The 23,628-nt window shown below is 40.6% G+C and overlaps 1 protein-coding gene across 2 annotated transcripts in view; it reads left to right on the top strand.

Annotated features, from left to right (window-relative positions):
• Positions 1–23,628, top strand: part of GDI2 (GDP dissociation inhibitor 2) — a 44,204-nt gene that overhangs the window by 5,908 nt on the left and 14,668 nt on the right. For both annotated transcript variants that reach the window (XM_066385655.1, XM_066385653.1), the window contains exons 2-4: positions 11,735–11,842; positions 14,527–14,626; positions 17,753–17,887. In XM_066385655.1, coding sequence (XP_066241752.1) covers positions 11,735–11,842; positions 14,527–14,626; positions 17,753–17,887 — 343 coding nt within the window. The remainder of the gene's footprint in view (positions 1–11,734; positions 11,843–14,526; positions 14,627–17,752; positions 17,888–23,628) is intronic.

Genomic DNA, 23,628 nt, shown 5'->3' with positions numbered 1-23,628 from the left:
AGGACCGAAACCTACGTACTCTTACTGATCAATGTTACCCCATTAAATTTAACTTATAAAATTAAAAAATGGTAAAAAAAAAAAACAAGAAAAGAAGATATCACACACACACAAAATTGGGAGTTTATTTTGCCTGAAACAGGAGGGGTAAAGAGTAATAATGGGAGATAGGGTTGGAAAGAAGGCATATCTCCAAAAATGTTGAAAATACTAGGTTAAGAAATTTGAACTTTTATCTTCTAAGCAATGGGAGAGAATTTTGAGCTAGAAAGATAAAATTAGAGCAAAATATCAAGAAAAGTTATTTTCTGACAACTTTTAATGAGATATATTAGAGGAACAGACAGGAAATACTTTTTCTGCTGAAAACTAACAATCATTTTTATGATGTTATTGCTTTAAGACAATGGTATGAGATTAACTCATTAAAATTTTTTTCTAGTTAATACATTTTCCTTATATTTCTAGATAACTTTCAAAAAGCACTTTTGTCATCTTAATCACATTTCTTATAACTTTTTCTTTTTCTTTTTTTTTTTTTTTTGTATTTTTCTGAAGTTGGAAACGGGGAGGCAGTCAGACAGACTCCCGCATTCGCCCGACTGGGATCCACCCGGCATGCCCACCAGGGGGCGATGCTCTGCCCATCTGGGGCGTTGCTCTGTTGCAACCAGAGCCATTCCAGCACCTGAGGCAGAGGCCACAGAGCCATCCTCAGTGCCCGGGCCAACCGTGCTCCAGGAGAGCCTTGGCTACTGGAGGGGAAGAGAGAGACAGAGAGGAAGGAGAGGGGGAGGGGTAGAGAAGCAGATGGGCGCCTCTCCTGTGTGCCCTGGCCGGGAATCGAACCTGGGACTCCTGTACTCCAGGCTGACGCTCTACCACTGAGCCAACCGGCCAGGGCCTACTTTTTCTTAAAATAATTTTAAAATGCAGTAGACAGCATGGGTGGACCAAGAAGGGAGGGTATTTTATGCTCAGTGAAGTAAGTCAGTTCGAGAAAGACAAGTACCAGGTACTTTCACTTACGTGGAATCAAAGAACAGAATACTTGAACAAGTGAAATTGAAACAGACTCATATATGAAGAGCCAGCTAGCTGTTGCCAGATGGGAAGGAGGTTGGTGGATTTTGGGAAAGACTTGAGAGATTAAGAAGTACAAATTGGTAGTTAGGAAATAGTCACAGGATGAATATAGTCAGTAATATTGTGATAACTGTATGGTGCCAGTTGGGTACTAGAAATTTTGAAGGGAAATCTGTGTAAAGGATATGATTGTCCAATCACAGGCTGTACACTTGAAACCAATACAAAATAAAATTGAATGTAAATTGTAAAATAAAATAGTGCTATTGTAAGAAGCACTATTTTTAAATAGTGCTACTATAAATTTTATAAATTAAATTTAATGGGGTAACATTGATCCAGTAAGAAAATATAGGTGTATGCTGCCCCCACTTTCCCCCCCAAGGTTTTATTTATTGATTTTAGAAAGGGGTGAAAGAGAGAGAGAGAAAGAGAAAGAAAGGGAGAAAGGAGGGAGAGGAGGAGCGCGAAGCAATTGCTTCTTGTAAGTGCCTTGACTTGGGCAAGCCTGGGTTTGGAACTGGCAGCCCCAGCATTCCAGGTCGACACTTGATCTACTGCACCGGCACTGGTCAGGCAGCCCCCACTTTGCACCGATGTCTTCTGATATTGACAAATAAACCTCTTAAGATTCTTTTTAAAAATGCAGTAGAATTTTGAATTTTAATGGATGTTTAGTTGGCTACCTGGAAGATATAATGTTAATTAATACACTGTCTCTATTCTCTTCCATGCCTGTGTTACTGTCAGTAGGAAGAGGGTGGCCATTAACTTCCAGGATATTAGGATATTATTTAGCACCATTGGCCTTGGAAACACTCCTCAGGCCACTTCAGTACATAAGGGGTACTTTGTCTAATGTGTTTAGGTAGTGTCCAAATGAGTTATTCTTTAATTATTGCGATTCTAGTGTTAACATATAGGATGCTGAAGGTAAGTGAAATTTAGTATTACTGATAAGGTCCATTCCCACATTTCCACGTATCTCCACATACTAGAGCTTTGCTGCAACTGAACAGTTTTATCTGGTTACATCTTTTTATGTAGGAAAATAAGTGCCAGGTGGAGCGCAGATGCTATTAACATAAAAAATGTGGATTCTGAAGATGTCAATTTGTATTATCCCGCTTAGGTCATTTGTGTGTGACTTTGAAATTAATATGGAGCACTCTCATCTGTTAGATTTAAAACAAATGTGTTGGTTGATGTTCATGCATATATAAATTTCCTAGTAAAAGTTATCAGTATTTTTTTAAAAAATTTAAAAATGTAAGTTTATTGATTGTTAGAGAGAGTAAGGGGGGAGAGAGAAAGAAAAAGAAACATTGATGGTTCCACTTATTTATGCAGTTATTGGTTGATTCTTGTATGTGCCCCAACCAGGGCTTGAACCCCAACCTATCCAACTGATCTCTAACCAACTGAGCTACATGTTCAGGTCAAGTTATTTATTAGTATTCTTGACCTATATGATGAATGGACCAGATTTTCTAGTGTAAAAGGAGGAAATTAATTGAGAATATTTTCTCTGACTTGAATATGCTTTGCTTGTTATTATGTTTTCATCAGATAGGTAGTAGTGGTAGATTTTAACTTTGAGTTGTTAATTTTGGAAGATGGTAAAATTTTAGGATAACTAATGTTCTTGCGGTGCCCAGATATAAAATTTATCTGTGAATGTTTTTGGACAGTGAAACTTCCATGGCATATATTAAAGCAAAATTTAAAGCGTCACATTTATGTTACTATGTATTTTATTGTTTTGGCAATATAAAAATAATCTTTTTCAGAGGGATTTAGAAGAATTAGTGGGCTTGTGGAATTTTAATTAGCTTTTGTCATATTTGCTACAAGTTGTGATGCCTTTTAAGGTAGTTAGTATCAGTTCTTAGAACTGCTGAATCTTTAAATGATTGGGCCCTTTGTTAGGCCTCAGCCTTCAGTGCTTGCTAGAGAGTCACAGTTTAGTGAGTGTTGCATGTTTATTTGCAGTGGAGTGTGAAAAGTTATATATAGAAGCTCTGCAACACTCAAATGTTGCTTCCTGTAATTTTGCTTCCAAAAGTTTAACCCTGAAGTCTACTTTTGTCAGCTGGAAATGTAACTGGTTTTCCTTTCTTTATGCCATAAGCTATTTTTGAGATAGTAAATATTTTATTTTTATTGTTTATTTTTTTATTGCTTTTGAGAGAGAGAGAGAGAGACAGGAAGGGAGAGATAGAGAGAGAGAGAGGAAAGAGAGAGTGAGAAGCATCAACTCATGGTTGCTTCACTTTAGTTGTTCATTGATTGCGTCTTATACATGCCTTGACCTCGGGGCTCAAGCCAAGCCTGTGTGGAGCCAGTGACACCTAGCTCAAGCCAGTGACCTTGGAGTTTCTAACCTTTGGGACCTCAGTATTACACATTGATGCTCTGTCCACTGCGCCACCACTGGTCGGGCGAGATAGTAAATGCTGTTTTAGTTCCGTATATACAGGGGGTCCTCGGGTTATGACACAGTTCCGTTCCTATGACAGTGGCGTAAACCTGAATTTTGGTGTAAGCAGAAGCACACCCTAGCCTAAGTCACTTACTTATCCTAACATAGTTGTAAAACCATAATCTAGAACATAAAAACAACTAATCCACAGAAAAAGGAAAAGAACATGAATATACCGTACTGTATGTGCTACTGCGTATTCTGCTGTGCACAACCAAACTAGTTCACCCACATACACGTAGTCCATAAGTACGACGCTAACGGCATTAGCCAAAATACTCATGTCTCAATTTTTTCAAGTTTTTATGGGAGTGAGCGTCATAAACTCAAAATGTCATGTATTGATACTGTCGTAACCTGAGGGACCCCCTGTGTATGTTAAACCATATATGTTAGTGCTGCTTTAGATTTTATTTTTGATCCAGTGAATTGCTTTTGATGGCATAGGGCCTGGTTTTGGTAGATGAAATACATTCAGATGTTTATTAAAGACATCAATAAGAAAGTGAAAAGGGAAGCCACAGAATGGAAGAAGATATTTGTAGTACATAGAAGCAGTAAAGGACTTTTACATCTCTAGGCAGAACCTTTATATAGCAGTATAAAAAAGACAGAAAGTCCATTTAAAAAGTGGCAAATAATTGAATAGGCACTTATCAAGAGAAGATAAAGTACGGTAATTATCAGTAAACTATGAACAAGGGCTCTATCTTAATAGTTGTCAGGAAATGCAAATTAAATCACATCTAATTAGAATGGCTGAAATTAAAGGACAACAATACAAGTGTTGGCCAAGGATTTGAAACATTCAGAACTTTTATACACAGCTGACAAGTGTAAAGTGGTACAGCCATTTTTGGAAAGCTCTTTGACAGTAGTACTGAAATTGAACTGTAGTAAGGTACCAAAAAGCTGGAAAATTAATACTGATATTTTAGGAAGAAAGGTCAGGCTTTTCTGTACCGTCTTTTCCTTGGGGAGAAGAGGGAGAAGAATGTAGAAGTTTCCGGCTTGCAAGGACAATGGGTCATTTAGTTTTAACTATAGAGTAAAGGTTGTGCGAGGAATTTCTTACACAATGAGACAGAATTTACATACTACCCTACATTGATTTGGCTCTTTCTCCATTCCTGGAATCCTGAGAGTGACATATCTCTAGGCAAAGGAGGGGAGATAGACACTGAAAGATTTGTAAATATCTTTGTATTACCTTAAAAGTTTTAATGTTTCTATGGATTCCCTAAACAAATGTTATAAGCTTGTGCCATGATGTCATGCTCCCCCCAGCCTGTATGTGATCAAGGGTGTATAACCAGCCTCTGAGATGTATTTGGTGCTCACAATTTGGGTCTGCGATGCCCCGTGTTAGTCATATGCGGCCAGCATATTTAATAAATCTCCTTTAATAAAACCCTTCAAAATTCATCTGGACTTGGTGTCTCTACGTAAACCCACAGAAGTGAGGTATGGGTACTTTACAACAGAGCATATTTATATTCTCTTTGATAATATATCCAACAAACACATACATGAAGGACATATTGAGAATGTTTATAGAGCATTATTCATTATAGTAAAAAATGGGGAGCTGTCCAGGTTCCTTACAAAAGTAAAATAGATAAATTGTGCTTTATCCGTATGGTGTATCCACTCGATGAACACCTCTACAGCTTTGCTACACAGTGTTGTCTATGGGTCACCTGCTTGTGCAACACCTGAGAAATTACTAGGAATGCAGGTTGGCTCTCACTAGCCCAGGATATAGTAAATCGAAAGCTACATTTTAACAGGTAATTGTTCTGTTTAAAAAAATTTGAGCAGCACTGCTTTGGTAGTGTAGTGGTTCTTGAAATTGGTTCTGCATCAGCAGCATTAGCAGCATGTATGGCCATTAGCCACGGCCACCACAGCTGCCTGGCCCATGCAGGTTCGCATTTGATTTGGACAGATGGTAATGAAACAACAGAACCAAGAACTGGTAGGCCATTACCTTTAATCCTAGCTTGCACCTGGCGGGCAAGAAATACGCACACTGAGAAAACACTTTTCTTTCCATTCAGGGCTCCCAAAGCCACTGACTTATCCAAGTATTCCTAGAATCACAGGTTTCTACCTCTCCAGCCTTATTCACCTGTTCCCCATCTCCTTCTCTCTGTACAAACTCTGCTCAAACTGGCTTCTCCTTCAGCACTCCGCTATCTTGGCTGCTTCTCCTCTCCATGTGGCCTTTCTCTGCTCTCCTCCTGCATGGACTTCTCTGCCCCATTTTATAGTGTAGAAATCAAAATTTTTAATCCAATATACAAACAAGGAAGTCTCTGAAACAAAGTCACTTATCTGAGACATAATGGGATTCCTCATGAGAGTGCACCACCCCACTCATGCAACAGTCAAGAGTGTGAGGAAAAGCTTAGTCTTAAAACTAAGCCTAGGGTATAACAACCCTGCCTGCTTACAGCCTGTCCCCCATACCCAATGCAAACTATAAGTGAGCAAACATATATCATATTTACAAACTTACTTGAGCAACACAGCACCTGGGAACTAGCGACAAATGCAAATCCAGGCCCAATGCCCCAGACCTGCTGACTCAGAAGTTCTGGGAATGGGACCTAGGAATCTGTTTTAACTGCCATCCAGTTGATGTGGATGCAAACTGAAGTTTGAGAATCTGTTTAGGATTTATAGTTCTAAGAATTTCACAGGTGATACCAACTGGAAAACACACTTTGAAATCCACTGGTTGCAGATTTAGTCAAACCTCTGTAAAGGTAGAGATAGAAAATATTTTAGGTTTTGCAGGTCATATAGTCTCAACTACAGGCACAACTATAGTGAAAACAGGTATAGACAATATGTAAATGAACAAGCATGGGTGTTTACCAGTAAAACCCAGTTCACAAAAAGAGCCTGCTGGCAGGATTTGGTTCAGTACTTTGGGGACCTCTGTTCTGTAGCAACAGATTATAAGAAAATTTTATTTTAATAAAATTTATATACTGGCCCTGGCCGGTTGGCTCAGCGGTAGAGCGTCGGCCTAGCGTGCGGAGGACCCGGGTTCGATTCCCGGCCAGGGCACATAGGAGAAGCGCCCATTTGCTTTTCCACCCCTCCGCCGCGCTTTCCTCTCTGTCTCTCTCTTCCCCTCCCGCAGCCAAGGCTCCATTGGAGCAAAGATGGCCTGGGCGCTGGGGATGGCTCTGTGGCCTCTGCCTCAGGCGCTAGAGTGGCTCTGGTCGCAACATGGCGACGCCCAGGATGGGCAGAGCATCGCCCCCTGGTGGGCAGAGCATCGCCCCATGGTGGGCGTGCCGGGTGGATCCCGGTCGGGCGCATGCGGGAGTCTGTCTGACTGTCTCTCCCTGTTTCCAGCTTCAGAAAAATGAAAAAAAAATAAAAAAAAATTAAAATTTATATACTAAAATTAAATTTTATAATATGATTATAAGATAATGATTATAAGAAAATATTCACTACACACAAAACATGGATGAATCTTGTAAACATAATGTTGAATAAAATGCAGGTATATACAAAAAGTGTATATATTATTTTTTAATTTTTTCTTTTTAAAAAAATTTTTCTGAAGTGAGAATCAGGGAGGCAGAGAGACAGACTCCTGCATACGCCTGACCAGGATCCACCCGGCAAGCCCACTAAGGGGCGATGCTCTGCCCATCTGGGCTGTTGCTCTGTTGTAACCTGAGCCATTCTAGCACCCGAGGCAGAGGCCATGGAACCATCCTCAGAGCCCGGGCCAACTTCGCTCCAGTGGAGCCTTGTCTGCGGGAGGGGAAGAGAGAGATAGAGAGGAAGGAGAGGGTAGGGTTGAGAAGCAGATGGGCGCTTCACCTATGTACCCCAACTGGGAATTGAACCCAGGACTTCCACATGCCAGGCCGACGCTTTACCACTGAGCCAACCGGCCAGGGCCGGAATTTTTTTTTGTCTTTTTAAAAAATAAAGCTCTGATCACCAAAAGCTCCTGGTATAATAGTTGTGAGTGAATGTGTATCCCATCTCTGTGTTTATTCTCATTATGGTATTCTTTCCTGAGGTCCCCCCACCCCTAATTTGATATATCTTAGTATATCCATGCTTTGTTTAGTTACTCTTTTCCTTAGCATGGTGGTTTATAATCCCCAGTCTATAGTATTCATCGTCATGTTTCATTTAGGGCTCTAGGTCTCAAACTCTTTGGTCTCAGGATCTGTTACACACTTAAAAATTGAGGCCCCTGAAGAGCTTTTGTTTATAAGAATTATATCTGTCAATATTTATAGTATTAGAAATCAATACTGAGAAATTTGAAAAATTTTACTAACCTAAATAAAGATGATAAACCTGTTAGATGTTGAGATGTATAACATTTTATGAATTATAACTATATTTCCCCAAACAAGATAAATTTATGAGAATATCATTGTTTTACATTTTTTGCACATCTCTTTAATGTCTGCCTTAAAAGATAGCTGAATTCTCAGCCTGTTGGTGGTGGTGTAGTGGATAGAACATTAACCTGGGACACTGAGGTCCCAGGTTTAAAACCTTGTGGTCACTGGCTTGAGCACCGGGTTGCCAGCTTGAGTGTGGGGACGGGGGAAACATTATCCCAGGGTTGCTGGCTTGAGCCCAAAGGGTGGCTGGCTTGAGCCCAAAGGGTGCCTGGTTTGAGCAAGGGGTCACTGGCTCAGCTGGAGCCCCCTGGTCAAGGCACTTATGAGAAGCAATCTAAGGTACTGCAACTCTGAGTTGATGTTTCTCATTTCTCTCTCTCTCTCAAAAACAAAACAAATAAGTAAAATTTAAAAAAGAAGAAAATCAGCCCCCAAATAGATGTTTAGGAGGAAAATGGAAAAGTGTTTGGTAGCCTCTCAGATTGTGAACATTCTTTGATTTACACCAAAACACAAGTGGCAGCTTTATCTCTTTTTCTTATTTTTTTAAAACATAAATTGCAACAAGAAATCTGAAACCATATCAGTGAACATTTCTTGTTCCAGTACATTAAAATTTATTTATCTAGCTTGCACTTTAAATTCCTATTTTATCTGGTTGGCTCAGTGGTAGAGCGTCGGCCTGGCGTGCAGGAGTCCCGGGTTTGATTCCCGGCCAGGGCACACAGGAGAGGCGCCCATCTGCTTCTCCACCCCTCCCCCTCTCCTTCCTCTCTGTCTCTCTCTTCCCCTCCTGCAGCCAAGGCTCCATTGGAGCAAAGTTGGCCTGGGCGCTGAGGATGGCTCTGTGACCTCTGCCTCAGGCGCTAGAATGGCTCTGGTTGCAACAGAGCAACGCCCTAGATAGGCAGAGCATCTTCCCCTGGTGGAATTCCTATTTTATCCCGTGACATGGTTTTGAACACCATTCATTGGTTGTTGGGAAAATACTGGCTTAGAGTAATGCAGGTCTTCCGAATTATTGACATATTTTATTAAAAAGACCAAACACTCGTAGATATCATCACTGATGTTGTCTGAAAAGTTCTTTAGGGATCTGACATGTGCCCTAGTTGGGTTGTAAGTTTTCTAGAATTCAAAATTCTTTTTCTCGAATTTAAATTTCCTCCCTCCCTCCCTTCCAACCTTTCTTTCTTCCTCTGCATGTAAGAGAGAGAAAAAGAGAGAGACAGCCAGACAGGAAGGAGGGAGAGATGAGAAGCATCAACTCGTAATTGCTTCCTGTATGTGCTAGTTAAGCTTATAAATCAGTCACATAAAAAGTTTTCCTTGAGCCAGAGTGGCTTTATATGTACATTTTTCCATTTTATTTTTAAAATTTTATTTATTGATTTTAGAGAGAGCGGAGAGAGAAAGAAAGGTGTAGAGGGAGGAAGAAGCGGGGAGCATTAATTCGTAATTGCTTCTCACTTGTGCCTTGACCAGGCAAGCCCAGGATTTTGAACCAGTGATCTCAGCATTCCAGGTTGAGGCTTTATCCACTGTGCCACCACAGGTCAGGCTTATAGGTATACTTAAGAGGTAATTTTTAAAGCTTCATTAAGAACAGTAAGCAAAACTGGCCTTGTTGTTTTAAACCAGGGGTCCCCAAACTACGGCTCGAGGGCCGCATGCAGCCCCCTGAGGCCATTTATCCGGCCCCCGCTGCACTTCTGGAAGGGGCACCTTTTTCACTGGTGGTCAGTGAGAGGAGCACAGGATGCGGATGCTCCTGGAGTACTGTCTGTGGCGGTGCTGCAAAGCGCAGCGTCATTCACGTACAGTACTACTTCTGATGACGCGGGATGCACGCGTCATGGCAACAGAAGGGCGTCATATCACTTGTTACGGCTAGCAGTGACAAATATGGAACTGGATGTTGACCATCTCATTAGCCAAAACAGGCCCATAGTTCCCATTGAAATACTGGTCAGTTTGTTGATTTAAATTTACTTGTTATTTATTTTAAATATTGTATTTGTTCCCGTTTTGTTTTTTTACTTTAAAATAAGATATGTTCAGTGTGCACAGGGACTTGTTCATAGTTGGGGTTTTTTTTGCATTTTTCCGAAGCTGGAAACGGGGAGTCAGTCAGACAGACTCCGCATGTGCCCGACCGGGATCCACCCGGCATGCCCATCAGGGGGCGATGCTCTGCCCCTCTGGGGTGTCGCTCTGTTGCATCCAGAGCCATCCTGGCACCTGAGGCAGAGACCACAGAGCCATCCTCAGTGCCTGGGCAAACTTTGCTCCAATGGAGCATTGGCTGCTGGAGGGGAAGAGAGAGACAGAGAGGAAGGAGAGGGGGAGGGGTGGAGAAGCAGATGGACGCTTCTCCTGTGTGCCATGTCCGGGAATCGAATCCGGGACTCCTGCACTCCAGGTCGAAACTCTACCACTGAGCCAACCGGCCAGGGCCCATAGTTGTTTTTATAGTCTGGCCCTCCAATGGTCTGAAGGACAGTGAACTGGTCCCATGTCAAAAGTTTGGGGACCCGTGTTTTAAACTCTTGAGTACCTGGTGGTTCAGAATGTAATGACTAGTGCAGTTAAGAGCCACTTCTTTTTTTGTTTGTTTTATAGAGACAGAGAGTCAGAGAGAGGGATAGATAGGGACAGACAGACAGTAAGGAGAGAGATGAGAAGCATCAATCATCAGTTTTTTGTTGCGACACCTTAGTTGTTCATTGATTGCTTTCTCATATGTGCCTTGACTGTGGGCCTTCAGCAGACCGAGTAACCCCTTGCTCAAGCCAGCAACCTTGGGTCCAAGCTGGTGAGCTTTGCTCAAACCAGATGAGCCTGTACTCAAGCTGGCGACCTCGGGGTCTCGAACCTGGGGTCTCGAATCTGGGTCCTCCTCATCCCAGTCCGACGCTCTATCCACTGTACCACAGCCTGGTCAGGCGAGAGCCACTTCTTTAATTCATTTTATTCAATAGTGATCTTGTACCATCAGAGCTAATGTCAACACAGTGAAAAATAGTGTTATTATGTTAATAGTTTTAACCCACAGAGATCTACAGACCACACTTTGAATACTGCTTTAGAGCATTATTAAAGTATATCATATTGCACATACTTGTGTGTTAGTTACTAAAAGAATGTTTCTCCTGACCAGGGGTTGTTGTAGTGGATAGAGCCTTGGACTGGGACGCGGAAGACCCAGGTTCGAAACCCAAAGGTCACTGGCTTGAGCGTGGGCTCATCTGGTTTGAGCAAGGCTCACCAGGTTGGGCCCAAGGTCACTGACTTGAGCAAAAGGTCACTCAGTCTGCCTAGCCCCCCACCCCCACCTCCGTCAAGGCACATAGGGGAACACAATCAATGAACAACATAAGTGCCACAACGAAGAATTGATGCTTCTTATCTCTCTCCCTTCTTGTCTGTCCGTCCCTGTCTGTCCCTGTCTCTGGCTCTCTGTCACAAATGAAATGAAATGAAATGAACAATGGAATGAAATGAAAAGAAAAAAGAAAAGAATTTTTCATGGCCTGGCTGGGTATCTCGGTTGCAGCATTATCCCAATATTTCAAGGTTGCAAGTTTGATCTCTAATCAGGGCACATACAAGAATCAACCAATGAATGCATAAATAAGTCGAGCGATGTCTGTTTATCTCTTTCCCTAAAAATCAGTAAATAAAAATAAAATGTTTCATAAGAGGCTTTATGTTTGAAACATTCTATAGCACTTTCCTTCTTGTGAAGATACTTATGTTTTCCCTGTAGGAATGTATCCTGTCAGGTATAATGTCAGTGAATGGAAAGAAAGTTCTTCACATGGATAGAAACCCATATTATGGAGGAGAAAGTGCATCTATAACACCTCTGGAAGATGTAAGTATTAGAATAAATTAATATGCCTTTTATACTTTGAATCCTTTTAAAAAATAATTTTATTCAAAAAAATAAAAAATACTCATTTTAGATAGGGGGGAGAGAGAGAGAGAGAGAAAGTGAAAGGGAGGGGGAAGAGCAGGAAGCATCAACACATAGTTGCTTCTCATACGTGCCTTGACTGGGCAAGCCCATAAGCCTGGAGTTTCAAATCAGCAACCTCACAGTTGACGCTCTGTCCACTGTGCCACTATAGGTGAGGCTATACTTTGAATCTTTTACTTATGAATGTCAACTAGGTGGTTTTAACTTATTACTGAATAGATTATTTGTAGCATCATAAATTTTAGGAGTTCCTAGTTTGGGGCTTGTAGAAATCAAATGGTGTCCTTTGTTGCCATCTGGAGCAGTTATCTCACAAAGCTAGTATAAGTACAGACTTTTAATGAAAACCTAATGTGTGCCAGTCACAATGCCAGTGATTTCCTCATAGCCAGATTTATTTTTCCCAGTCATTCAGAGAGATTTTTATCCCCATTTTTCATACAAAATAATGTCAGTGGGGTTAAAATCACAGAAGTAGGTTATGCACCTAGGTTATGTGACTTCAAAGCTTAGTTCCTTTTGCTATACTGCCCTATTATTTACTCTTTTAGAACACAGGCACATGAAGCATTTCCAAACTGTGTTTTACTAAATGGATTTATTTCTCTGACATTTATTCAACATCCACATATATGGATATGAGCTGAGCTGTGTTTTTTTTTTTTATAGGATATACATAGATATCATAGGATATACATAGATATCAGTTACTTCTTAAATAATGTCTTTGATAAAATAAACAATATTTTTATCAAAGTTGCTTTTCTTTATATTCAGGCATACAAAAAAGTTGAAAGAATAATACTGAATCAAAAACCTTCCATCTGGATTTAGTGGTTAACATTTTTTTTTTAAAACAGAGACAGAGAGAGTCCGATAGGGACAGATAGGAAAGAAGAGAGATGAGAAGCATCAATCATCAGTTTTTCGTTGCGACACCTTAGTTGTTCATTGATTGCTTTCTCATATGTGCCTTGACCGTGGGCCTTCAGCAGACCGAGTAACCCCTTACTCTAGCCAGCAATCTTGGGTCCAAGCTGGCAAGCCTTTTCTCAAACCAGATGAGCCCGTGCTCAAGCTGGCGACCTTGGGGTCTCGAACCTGGGTCCTCCGCATCCCAGTCTGATGCTCTATCCACTGCGCCACCGCCTGGTCAGGCTGGTTAACATTTTGATATATTTGCTTAATTAATTTTGAATCTTTGAAAGTAATAGATGTCATATTTCACCTGAATATTTCAGAATTTGTCTGCTAAGAATAACATTTTCCTACATAATACTGTTATAATATTTAAGAAAATTAATAATAATATTCAGACCATATTCAGATTTTCCAGTGATTCCCAAGAATGTTATTGCTATGTAGTAGTGTTTTAAACCAGTTTAAACATTGCCTTTGTTTCTGTTTATTCTTTTAAATCTACTGAAGTCTCTCCACTTTTTTCTTTTTCCTTTTCAAAAGTCCAAGCTAGTTGATAATAAAGTATTGATGGGTACTTTACATTGCATCACATCAACAGACACATAATGTCTAGTTGCCCCACTCTTCATGATGCTAACTTGGACTCTGTTTAACATGACTACCTCCAGAGCTCTTCATTGTGAGTAATCTCTTGAATGATGTGTTGGTACCATTTCTTCCACAACTAGTTCATTTAGCTGATCTTCAGTAAGATAAGCAGGTTGTTGTTTTCTTCTTTTCCTTTTTTTTGGGGGGGGGTGAATATATGCAAGGATTTGGGGGATTTTATTGACTAAATATGTACCCATTTGCTTATTCTGTTCCACTCAGCAATATGTGAATTTGAATATTCTCAAATTTTACACTTGATCTTAGCCAAAAGGCCGAGAAGCGATAAATATTCTCAAATTTTAAACTCTAGGTTTTCATCTAGAGCTTCTACTTATATCATACAAATTATAAATTAGCTGGAACTAATTTTAATTGTCTTTTCTGATATGAATAACCCAAAATTTATTTTTAATTCCTTATATAACTACAGAAGCAAAATTAAGCCCTTTGATAGCTTTCTATTCAGGAGAGAATGAGTTTAAATAATTTCTACAAGTAATAAGAATGTATCTGCAGAACTAGTGTGTCATTGACAAATTTATTTTTTAAAATTTTTGCATTGATTTGAGAGAGAGGAAGGGAGAGAGAGAGTGGTGGGGGAAAGAGAAGCATCTATTGTTGTTCCACTTAGTTGTGCACTCACTTATTGCCCCTTGTATGTACCCTGATAGGGAGACAAACCAGAGACCTTGCTGTGCTGGGACAACATTTTATTTGCTGAGCCACCTGGCCAGGGTGATAAATTGTTTTGTATTCTTGCTTTTCTGCTAGTAAAAACAAACACCACCTCTGCAATACTTATTTTAGCATTCATTAGTTTAGTAATATATTTAATTTACATATGTATTGGAACTTGACTAACGGTTTTATCTGATTAAAAATGAAATGCCTTTGTTATACTTTATCTCATTTAGTACTGTTATGTGAAACGTCATCAAAAAATAGTTGCACAGTATAATGAAAAATAAATTTTGTTACATTATGGATATTTTTTGTTTTGGTTTTAGTTATACAAAAGATTTAAAATACCAGGAACACCACCAGCATCAATGGGGAGAGGAAGAGACTGGAATGTTGACTTAATTCCTAAGTTCCTTATGGCTAATGGTAAAGAATTCTAACTTAAATTTATGACAGAATCTGATTTAAAAGTAGAAACTAACTCCTGCCAGTATTATTCCAGGTATGTGGAAATGGATTCTTTTGAATGACTATAGTACGGTGAGTAATGTGGTCCATTAGAGGTGTCTGGAAGTAATAAAAATGAGGGAAAGGGGGGTGATGTGTTAGTGATTGGTTGGTTCTGAAGAAAGAGAATTATGATATGCTGTGGTACACTACATATGAAAATTGTAATCGTAACAGACTTTCCTGTTGGTGCTTTGGTGACAGTCTTAGATAATTGGACCTTCAGCAATAGTGCATTTCTAGTTTGTAGGCTCATAAAATTATTTCTCATATTTTTTTTTATGTTTTTATTTAGAGGAGCTAAGTATCTTTTTTAATTGCTGGGATACTGCCTTTTTCTGAGATTACTAAAAAACTATAAATTGTTGGTATAAGTCTATTTATGTCCTCTAAAATAAATTACATGAGGCCTTCCCCTTTTTTTGAGTTCATATTCTATATATATATATATATTTTTGAAAGAAGTGCCTCTTTTTTAAAAATTTTATTCATTTTTAGAGAGGAGAGATGGAGAGAGGGAGAGAGGGAGGAGAGACAGAGAGAGAGAAGGGGGGAGGAGCTGGAAGCATCAACTCCCATATGTGCCTTGACCAGGCAAACCCCAGGGTTTCGAACCGGCGACCTCAGCATTTCCAGGTCGACGCTTTATCCACTGCGCCACCACTATATATTTTTGTTTTAAGTTTTTATTTATTGGTTGATTTTAGAGAAAGGGAGGAGCGAGAGAAACACACAGATCAATTTGTTGTTTCACTTGTTTATGCATTCATTGGTTGATTCTTGTTTGTTTGCTCACCGGGGATTGAACCCGCAACTTTAGCATATCTGGAGGATGCTCTAACCAACTGAGCTATCTGGCCAGAGCACTGTAATTTGTTTTAATGCAAAGATTTTATTTTAATTTTTTGCTGAAATAATTTATATTGTTTTGAGGTACATTGGTAATGAAAAAAAATTTATGTTGAGTAATAAATTTATTTTATTAAAAATTAGTTAACAGCCCTGCTGGGATAGCTCAGTTTGATAGAGCACTGTCTGGAAGTGCAGAGGTTGCTGGTTCAAAGCTTGGTCAGGGCACAGAGAGGAACAGATTGATGTTCCTGTGTCTCTCTTTCCCTCCCTTCCTCTCACTAAAATCAATAAATTAAAAAAACAACTAGAAAACATAGGTAAGCAGAAAGGAAATAAAAATATACTTAATTAGAGAGAGAGTGTTTGTGTGATAAATCACTTTGTATACTCCTCAAAGTGTATTATGGAGGATAAAGGGAATGATTTCTTAAGGCTTTATATTGCTAATCACCAGTAAGCTGTGAGATTGCCTATTTCCCAAGACCTTTACCAAAGCCTGGATATTATACATTTTAGTTTTTGTCATTTTGTTGTATTAAAAGACAGAATAATGGATTTTACAAATACCTACCTATTAGAGGGTGAAATGATATCTATTTATTTATTGGCTTTTATATTTAAAGAACTGTCTAGCCTTGTGCTTTGCACATATTTTTTGGTGAGATTTTGTATTTTTTTTATTGATGTAAAGAACTCTTTATAAAGACTATTAAAACCCCTTTTAAAATATGTTGAAAATATCTTTTCCAGTTTGTGATTGGCCTTCTATATTACTATTGCATTTTTTTATGTACAAAAGTTTTTAAATTTTGTGTAGTCATACAGGTTGATCTTCTTTTTTTTCTTCTTAAGTGATAAGCAAGAAAGCAGAAGAACACACTTCCGCTTGTGCCCAACTGGGATCCACCCGGCAAGTCCACTAGGGGGCAATGCTGTACCCTTCTGGGGCGTTGCTCAACAGAGCCATTCTAGCACCTGAGGCGAGGCCATGGAGCCATCCTCAGCAGCTGAGCCAACTTGCTTCAATGGAGCCTTGGCTGCGGAAGGGGAAGAGAGAGATAGAAGGGAGAGGGGGAATGGTGGAGAAGCAGATGGTCACTTCTCCTGGGTGCCTTTACTGGTCCTCAAATCTGGGACATCCACATGCCAGGTCAATGCTCTATCACTAAGCCACCTGGCCAGGGCCTTTCTTTCTTCCTTTTATTGTTGTTGATTTGGAAGGGTATGCTTAAAATTTTTCACTCTCCTGCAGAGTTATAAAAGTACAAATTCTTGCTTTTAAATAGTTTTACAGTTTCATTTTTTAACATATTTTCTATATAAATTATCTATTTTATCTGTTTGAGAAGCAGAGATTGAAATTATTTTTTCAAAATGTTCAGTCAGTTCTTCAACACAATTTATTTTTTCCACTTTGATTTAAATATTTATAATACATTAAATTCTTGGACGTAGGTCTATATTGTTTTTGACTAATATGTGGACTAATTAATGTCATTGTACAATGTACTTTAACATCTGGCTGCATGAATTTCTCATTTCTTGTTCTCAAAAGCTTTTTTTATTTTGACAGTCTTAATATGTTTATCTTTCTAAATGAGCTTTAAAATAATTTAGTTTGTAAAAAAAGTTTGCTATTTTTAATATACCAGAATTTCTTTGGTTTATGGGTAATGTATATATATATTTTTTATAGGTAATATTTTTAATTGTATGCCTGACTTTTTGTTTTTTCTTTTCTTTTTATTGATCTGAAATTAGTGTTTATTTTGATTAATATAAATTGACTTAGCAACTGAAAAACACAAAGTCCTGAGAAATTTTGCCCGTGAGTTGTCTCTCTTTAAAATATAACAGGAAACTTCAAAGAAACCCAATCCTATTTGCAGTTTTATTACACAGTAATTATAAAACTCATACCTCTAATGATTGTGTAGCTTTTACGAAAGTAAGTTGATGGAGTTACTAATTTCGAAGTGGTGACATTAAAAAAGACTTCTGAATGTGCTAACAAATAGGCGAACATTCTGATTGTCTTCGTTTAAAAAACAGCTTTGGAGGTTTTTTGGTAGGAGTTTTGGACAATGTTAAAAAATTGGGAAGCCATTAGTATTAGTAAATGTATTTTTATTTCTGCTAGTTTTTAAGGGTAGTAGGATATAAGTTACAGTTTGAGTTGTATGACTTTTATAGGTCAGCTGGTTAAGATGCTGCTTTATACAGAGGTCACTCGTTACCTGGATTTCAAAGTGACAGAGGGGAGCTTTGTCTACAAGGGAGGAAAAATCTACAAGGTTCCTTCCACTGAAGCAGAAGCCTTGGCATCTAGTAAGTAATTTGTTTTCTCAGACTTAAGATTTTACAATGGAAATGAATCTTAGAGATTAAATTTAGTGTCCTTTACTTTAACCATCATCCATTCATTCAGTCGATAAATATTTATTGAATGTCTGTTAAGTGCCAGATACCGTCTGGGCAGTTGAGAATACCTTAGTGAACAGAATGTTCAAAATTTTCTCTCCTTTTGAAGTTGAGAGTTTAAATGACCATCGTATGTAGTTTGTTGCTGGTGAGTCTGAACCTATCTAGGTCTGGTAAATGCTCTTTTCATAATAATAATTCATAAGAGCCATTTTTTTGTGTGTGTTTCCTGTGTGTTAGGCTCTGTGCTGAACACTTCACATTCGTTTTCTTACTTGGCTTTTAAAACACCTTTATGAAGTAAGGTTTCCATTTTATAGATGAGTAAACTCAGGCCTGAGGTAACATAGGTGATTTAACTAGCAGAATGGGAAGAAACCCTGCTGGAATTGTTTCAGACCAGTGGTAGTCAATCTGGTCCCTACCACCCACTAGTGGGCGTTACAGCTTTCATGGTGGGCGGTAGCGGAGCAACCAAAGTATAAATAAAAAGATAGATTTAGCCTGACCAGGTGGTGGCGCAGTGGATAGAGCGTCGGACTGGGATGTGGAAGACCCAGGTTCGAGACCCTAAGGTCGCCAGCTTGAGTGCGGGCTCATCTGGCTTGAGCAAAAGCTCACCAGCTTGGACCCAAAGTCGCTGGCTCAAGCAAGGGGTTACTCGGTCTGCTGAAGGCCCGCGGTCAGGGCATGTATGAAAAAGCAATCAATGAACTAAGGTGTCGCAACGAAAAACTGATGATTGATGCTTCTCATCTCTCTCCATTCCTGTCTGTCCCTATTATCTATCCCTCTCTGACTCTTTCTCTGTCCCTGTAAAAAAAAAAAAAAAAGATTTAACTATAGTAAGTTTTATAAAGATTTATTCTGCCAAACTTAGTGAAAATCTGACATAAAGTACTTGGTAAGTAATTATTATTATATGCCTTAATTTGCTGTAACTCTGCTTTATAAAGTAAAGTTACTTCCCTACTTTATAAATCACCATTACTGTGGAACCGGCGGGCGGTTAGAAAATTTTACTACTAACAGAGATACAAAAGTGGGCGGTAGGTATAAAAAGGTTGACTACCTCTGTTCTAGAGCCTGTGTACGTAATGTACTAAGCTGACTGACTGGACTATATTAATCAACGTGCTGAAAAAGAAAAAACTCTGGTCTGGTAAACCCATTTTCTGATTGGTGCTGTTGTCATTCTCTAAAATCTCTATTTTTAGGAATTTCTAGTGAGTATGAAGTGAGTTTATTCTCTGCCATAAATTATTTTCTCTACTGGCTCAACCACAGATTCCTGGTTAACATTTTCTATTATTATCTCTCCTTTAAAGAGCAAACACCATTAGAAAAGACCTTTCTTTTTTCTTTTTTTATTTATTTATTTTATTTATTTTTTATTCATTTTAGAGAGGAGAGAGAGAGAGACAGAGAGGAGAGAGAGACAGGGGGGGAGGAGCTGGAAGCATCAACTCCCATATGTGCCTTGACCAGGCAAGCCCAGGGTTTCGAACCAGCGACCTCAGCATTTCCAGGTCGACGCTTTATCCACTGCGCCACCACAGGTCAGGCCAAGACCTTTCTTTTTTCTTTCTCTTTCTTTTTTGCTTTCTTTCTTTTCTTTTTCTTTTCTTTTTTTTTACAGAGATAGAGGGAGAGTCAGAGAGAGGGATAGACAGAGACAGACAGACAGGAACGGAGAGATGAGAAGCATCAATCATCATTTTCGTTGCGACACCTTAGTTGTTCATTGATTGCTTTCTCATACGTGCCTTGACCGCGGGCCTTCAGCAGACCGAGTAACCCCTTGCTCAAGCCAGCGACCTTGGGCTCAAGCTGGTAAGCTTTTTGCTCAAACCAGATGAGCCTTTGCTCAAGCTGGTGACCCCGACGGGGTCTCGAACCTGGGACTTCCACATCGCAGTTCGACGCTCTATCCACTGCGCCACTGCCCGGTCAGACCCGCCCTCCCTCTCTCCCTTCCTTTCTCTCTTCCTTCCATAAAACAGAGACAGGCAGGAAGGGAGAGAGATGAGAAGCATCAACTTGTAGTTACAGCACTTTAGTTGTTCATTGATTGCTTCTCATACGTGCCTTGACTGGGGGGCTCTAGCCTAGTGACCTTGGGCTTCAAGCCAGTGATCATGGGATCATTTTGATGATCTGGTACTAAAGCTGATATCCTGTGCTCAGGCTGGTGATCTTGGGGTTCAAACCTGGGACCCCAGTGTCCCAGGTTGACACTCTGTCCACTGTGCCACCACCATTAAGGTGACTTCTTTTTTTTAGGGCAGTGGTTTTTAACCCTTTTACATTTGGGGCCGCTATAGCAGAAATAACCCTGAGCATAAGAAAATTTGACTAGGATCATTGGGGCTATAATCTATATCAGGGTGATTAACTTTTCTGTGGACTGGCATGAAATTTCTGGTGGATTGGTACCTGTCTAGTTGGAAAACACTGATTTAGGGTATTGTAGTTGTTGTGCAGAGCAGTTTGAGAAAGGACAAATTTGTATAAAGGGTAAATTAATTTTATGTACTAAATGTTTTAGGAGTTTAGAGGAGGGAAAGGTTTAAATTGAGAGAATAGGAAAAGAATTGTTAAATTCTGCAGTAATTTTAATTTGGCATAAATGTAGAAAAATTTTCTTATTTATGTAGCAGTTTTCCTAACTCCATTTATTTATTTTATTAGAGGAGAAAATATTGAGCCTAAAATGTTGGAAGACACTGTAGCGAGATAGTAAAAAACTCCACTAATAATTGTGGTGAGAGAGACAGAGACAGAAAGAGAGAGGGATAAGAAGCATCAACTCGTTGCAGCGCTTCAGTTGTTCATTGATTGCTTTCTCATATGTGCCTTGATCAGGGGGCTCCAGCAGAGCAAGTGACCCCTTGCTGAAGATCTTTGGGTTCAAGCCAGCAACCATGGGGTCATGTCAGTGATCCCACACACAAGCTGGTGACCCTGCACTCAAGCTGGATGAGCCCAGGTTCAAGCCAGCGACCTTGGGGTTTCGAAACTGGGCCCTTGGGCCCTCGGTGTCCCAGGTGGACATTCTATCCACTGTGCCACCATCTGGTCAGGCTTAAATCTTTTAAATAACAGTGAGTTTAATCTAATAAAGTGTTTTAAGAGTTCACAAGTTTGAATACAATATTTTTTTTTTTTTACAAAAGTCAGAGTGAGGGATAGACAGGGACAGACAGGAACGGAGAGATGAGAAGCATCAGTCATTAGTTTTTCATTGCACATTGCATTGCGACACCTTAGATGTTCATTGATTGCTTTCTCATATGTGCCTTGACTGCGGGCCTTCAGCAGACCGAGTAACCCCTTGCTTGAGCCAGCGACCTTGGGTCCAAGCTAGTGAGTTTTTGCTCAAACCAGATGAGCCCACGCTCAAGCTGGCGACCTTAGGGTCTCGAACCTGGGTCTTCCACATCCCATTCCGATGCTCTATCTACTGCGCCACCGCCTGGTCAGGCTGAATACAGTACTTTGAAATTATTTTTTTATTCTCTTTGAGCTCTTACCTATGTATCTTTTTTTAAAAAAAATATTTTACTTATTGATTTTACAGAGAAAGCCAGAAATATCAACTCATAGTTGCTTCACTATAGTTGTTCATTGATTGCTTGTTTATGTGCCTTGAATGGGCAAGCCCAGGGTTTTGAACTGGTGATCTCAGCATTCCAGGTCGATGCTCTAGCCCGGGGGTCCTCAAACTACGGCTAGCGGGCTGCATGCGGCCCCATGAGGCCATTTATCTGGCCCCCGCTGCACTTCTGGAAGGGGCACCTCTTTCATTGGTGGTCAGTGAGTACTGTATGTGGCGGTGTCGCTCATGTACAGTACTACTTCCGGTGACGCAGAACGCCCATGTCAGGGCTCCAGAAGCCCGTCATATCACTTGTTACGGCTAGCAGTGACAAATATGGAACCGGACATTGACGATCTCATTAGCCAAAAGTAGGCCCATAGTTCCCATTGAAATACTGGTCAGTTTGTTGGTTTAAATTTACTTGTTTTTTATTTTAAATATTGTATTTGTTCCTGTTTTGTTTTTTTATTTTAAAATAAGATATGTGCAGTGTGCATAGGGATTTGTTCATAGTTGTTTAGGCGATTTAATACTTTTTTTTTTTTTTCCTGAAGCTGGAAACTGGGGAGAGACAGACAGACTCCCGCATGCGTCCGACCGGAATCCACCCGGCACGCCCACCAGGGGCGAGGCTCTGCCCCTCCGGGGCATCGCTCTGCTGCAACCAGAGCCACTTCAGAGCCTGAGGCAGAGGCCAAGGAGCCATCCCCAGCGCCCAGGCCATCTTTGCTCCAATGGAGCCTTGGCTGCGGGAGGGGAAGAGAGAGACAGAGAGGAAGGAGGGGGGCGGAATGGAGAAGCAAATGGGCGCTTCTCCTATGTGCCCTGGCTGGGAATCGAACCCGGGTCCCCTGCACACCAGGCTGATGCTCTACCGCTGAGCCAACTGGCCAGGGCCACGATTTAATACTTTTTAAAGGGGGTCTTTTGTCTTTGGCTAACTTCTTAGTCCTGGTACAGTAGTTGTGGTTCTAGAGTTTCTGTGGGACGCCCAGGCGGTCTTCCAAAGCTCCATCAGGATGAGAGGAGGGCGGGAAAGGAAAGAAGAGGAAAAAGAGAGGGACTTAAGAAAACACTATCAGATTCTATTGTTTTGAAAACAAGTTAGGCAGCAGTCCAAAATCAATTGTTGTTGGTAGCTTTAAGTTCCAATAGGTGGCGTCCTCCAAAATATGATACCTGAGTTACAAGTGAATTGCAGTAGTGACTCACATTGCTTTTTGACTGTCTTACTCCTATACCTGACAATTAAACTTTATGTTAATTATGGTACTCGATGTGGTGATTGAGTATTTCTTTTTAGCCTTATGCCGTTAATGTGTATTGTGTATGCATTCTGTCTTTTTTTTTTTTTTTTTGTATTTTTCTGAAGCTGGAAATGGGGAGAGACAGTCAGACAGACTCCTGCATGTGCCCGACCGGGATCCACCCGGCATGCCCACCAGGGGGCGATGCTCTGCCCCTCGGGGGCGTGGCTCTGTCACGACCAGAGCCACTCTAGCGCCTGGGGCAGAGGCCAAGGAGCCAGCCCCAGCGCCCGGGCCATCTTTGCTCCAATGGAGCCTCGGCTGCGGGAGGGGAAGAGAGAGACAGAGAGGAAGGAGAGGGGGAGGGGTGGAGAAGCAGATGGGCGCTTCTCCTGTGTGCCCTGGCTGGGAATCGAACCCGGGACTTCTGCACGCCAGGCCGATGCTCTACCACTGAGCCAAACGGCCAGGGCTGCATTCTGTCTTTTTAAAAAAAGTTTATTTAGGTGAGAAGAGGGTAGATAGTGAGGCAGACTTCCACAGGTGCCCCAACCAGAATCTACCCGGCAACCCTATCTTGGGCCAGTGCTTGAGTACCAAGCTATTTTTAGCACCTGAGGCTGATGCTCTCAGACCAACTGAGCTATCCTCAGTGCCTAGGGCCACATTCGAACCAGTTGAGCCACCGGCTACAGGAGAGGAAGAGGGAGAGAAGGTGAGGAGAGGGCGGAGGAGAGAAGCCGATGGTAGCTTCCTCTGTGTGCCCTGACTGGGAGTTAAACCTGGGACATCCATATGCT

Source organism: Saccopteryx leptura, chromosome 5 (genome assembly GCF_036850995.1).
Source record: "Saccopteryx leptura isolate mSacLep1 chromosome 5, mSacLep1_pri_phased_curated, whole genome shotgun sequence".
In the NCBI taxonomy this organism is placed as follows: Eukaryota; Metazoa; Chordata; class Mammalia; order Chiroptera; family Emballonuridae; genus Saccopteryx; species Saccopteryx leptura.
Note: the sequence above shows the minus strand (reverse complement) of the source record. Positions and strands in the feature narration are given on the sequence as shown.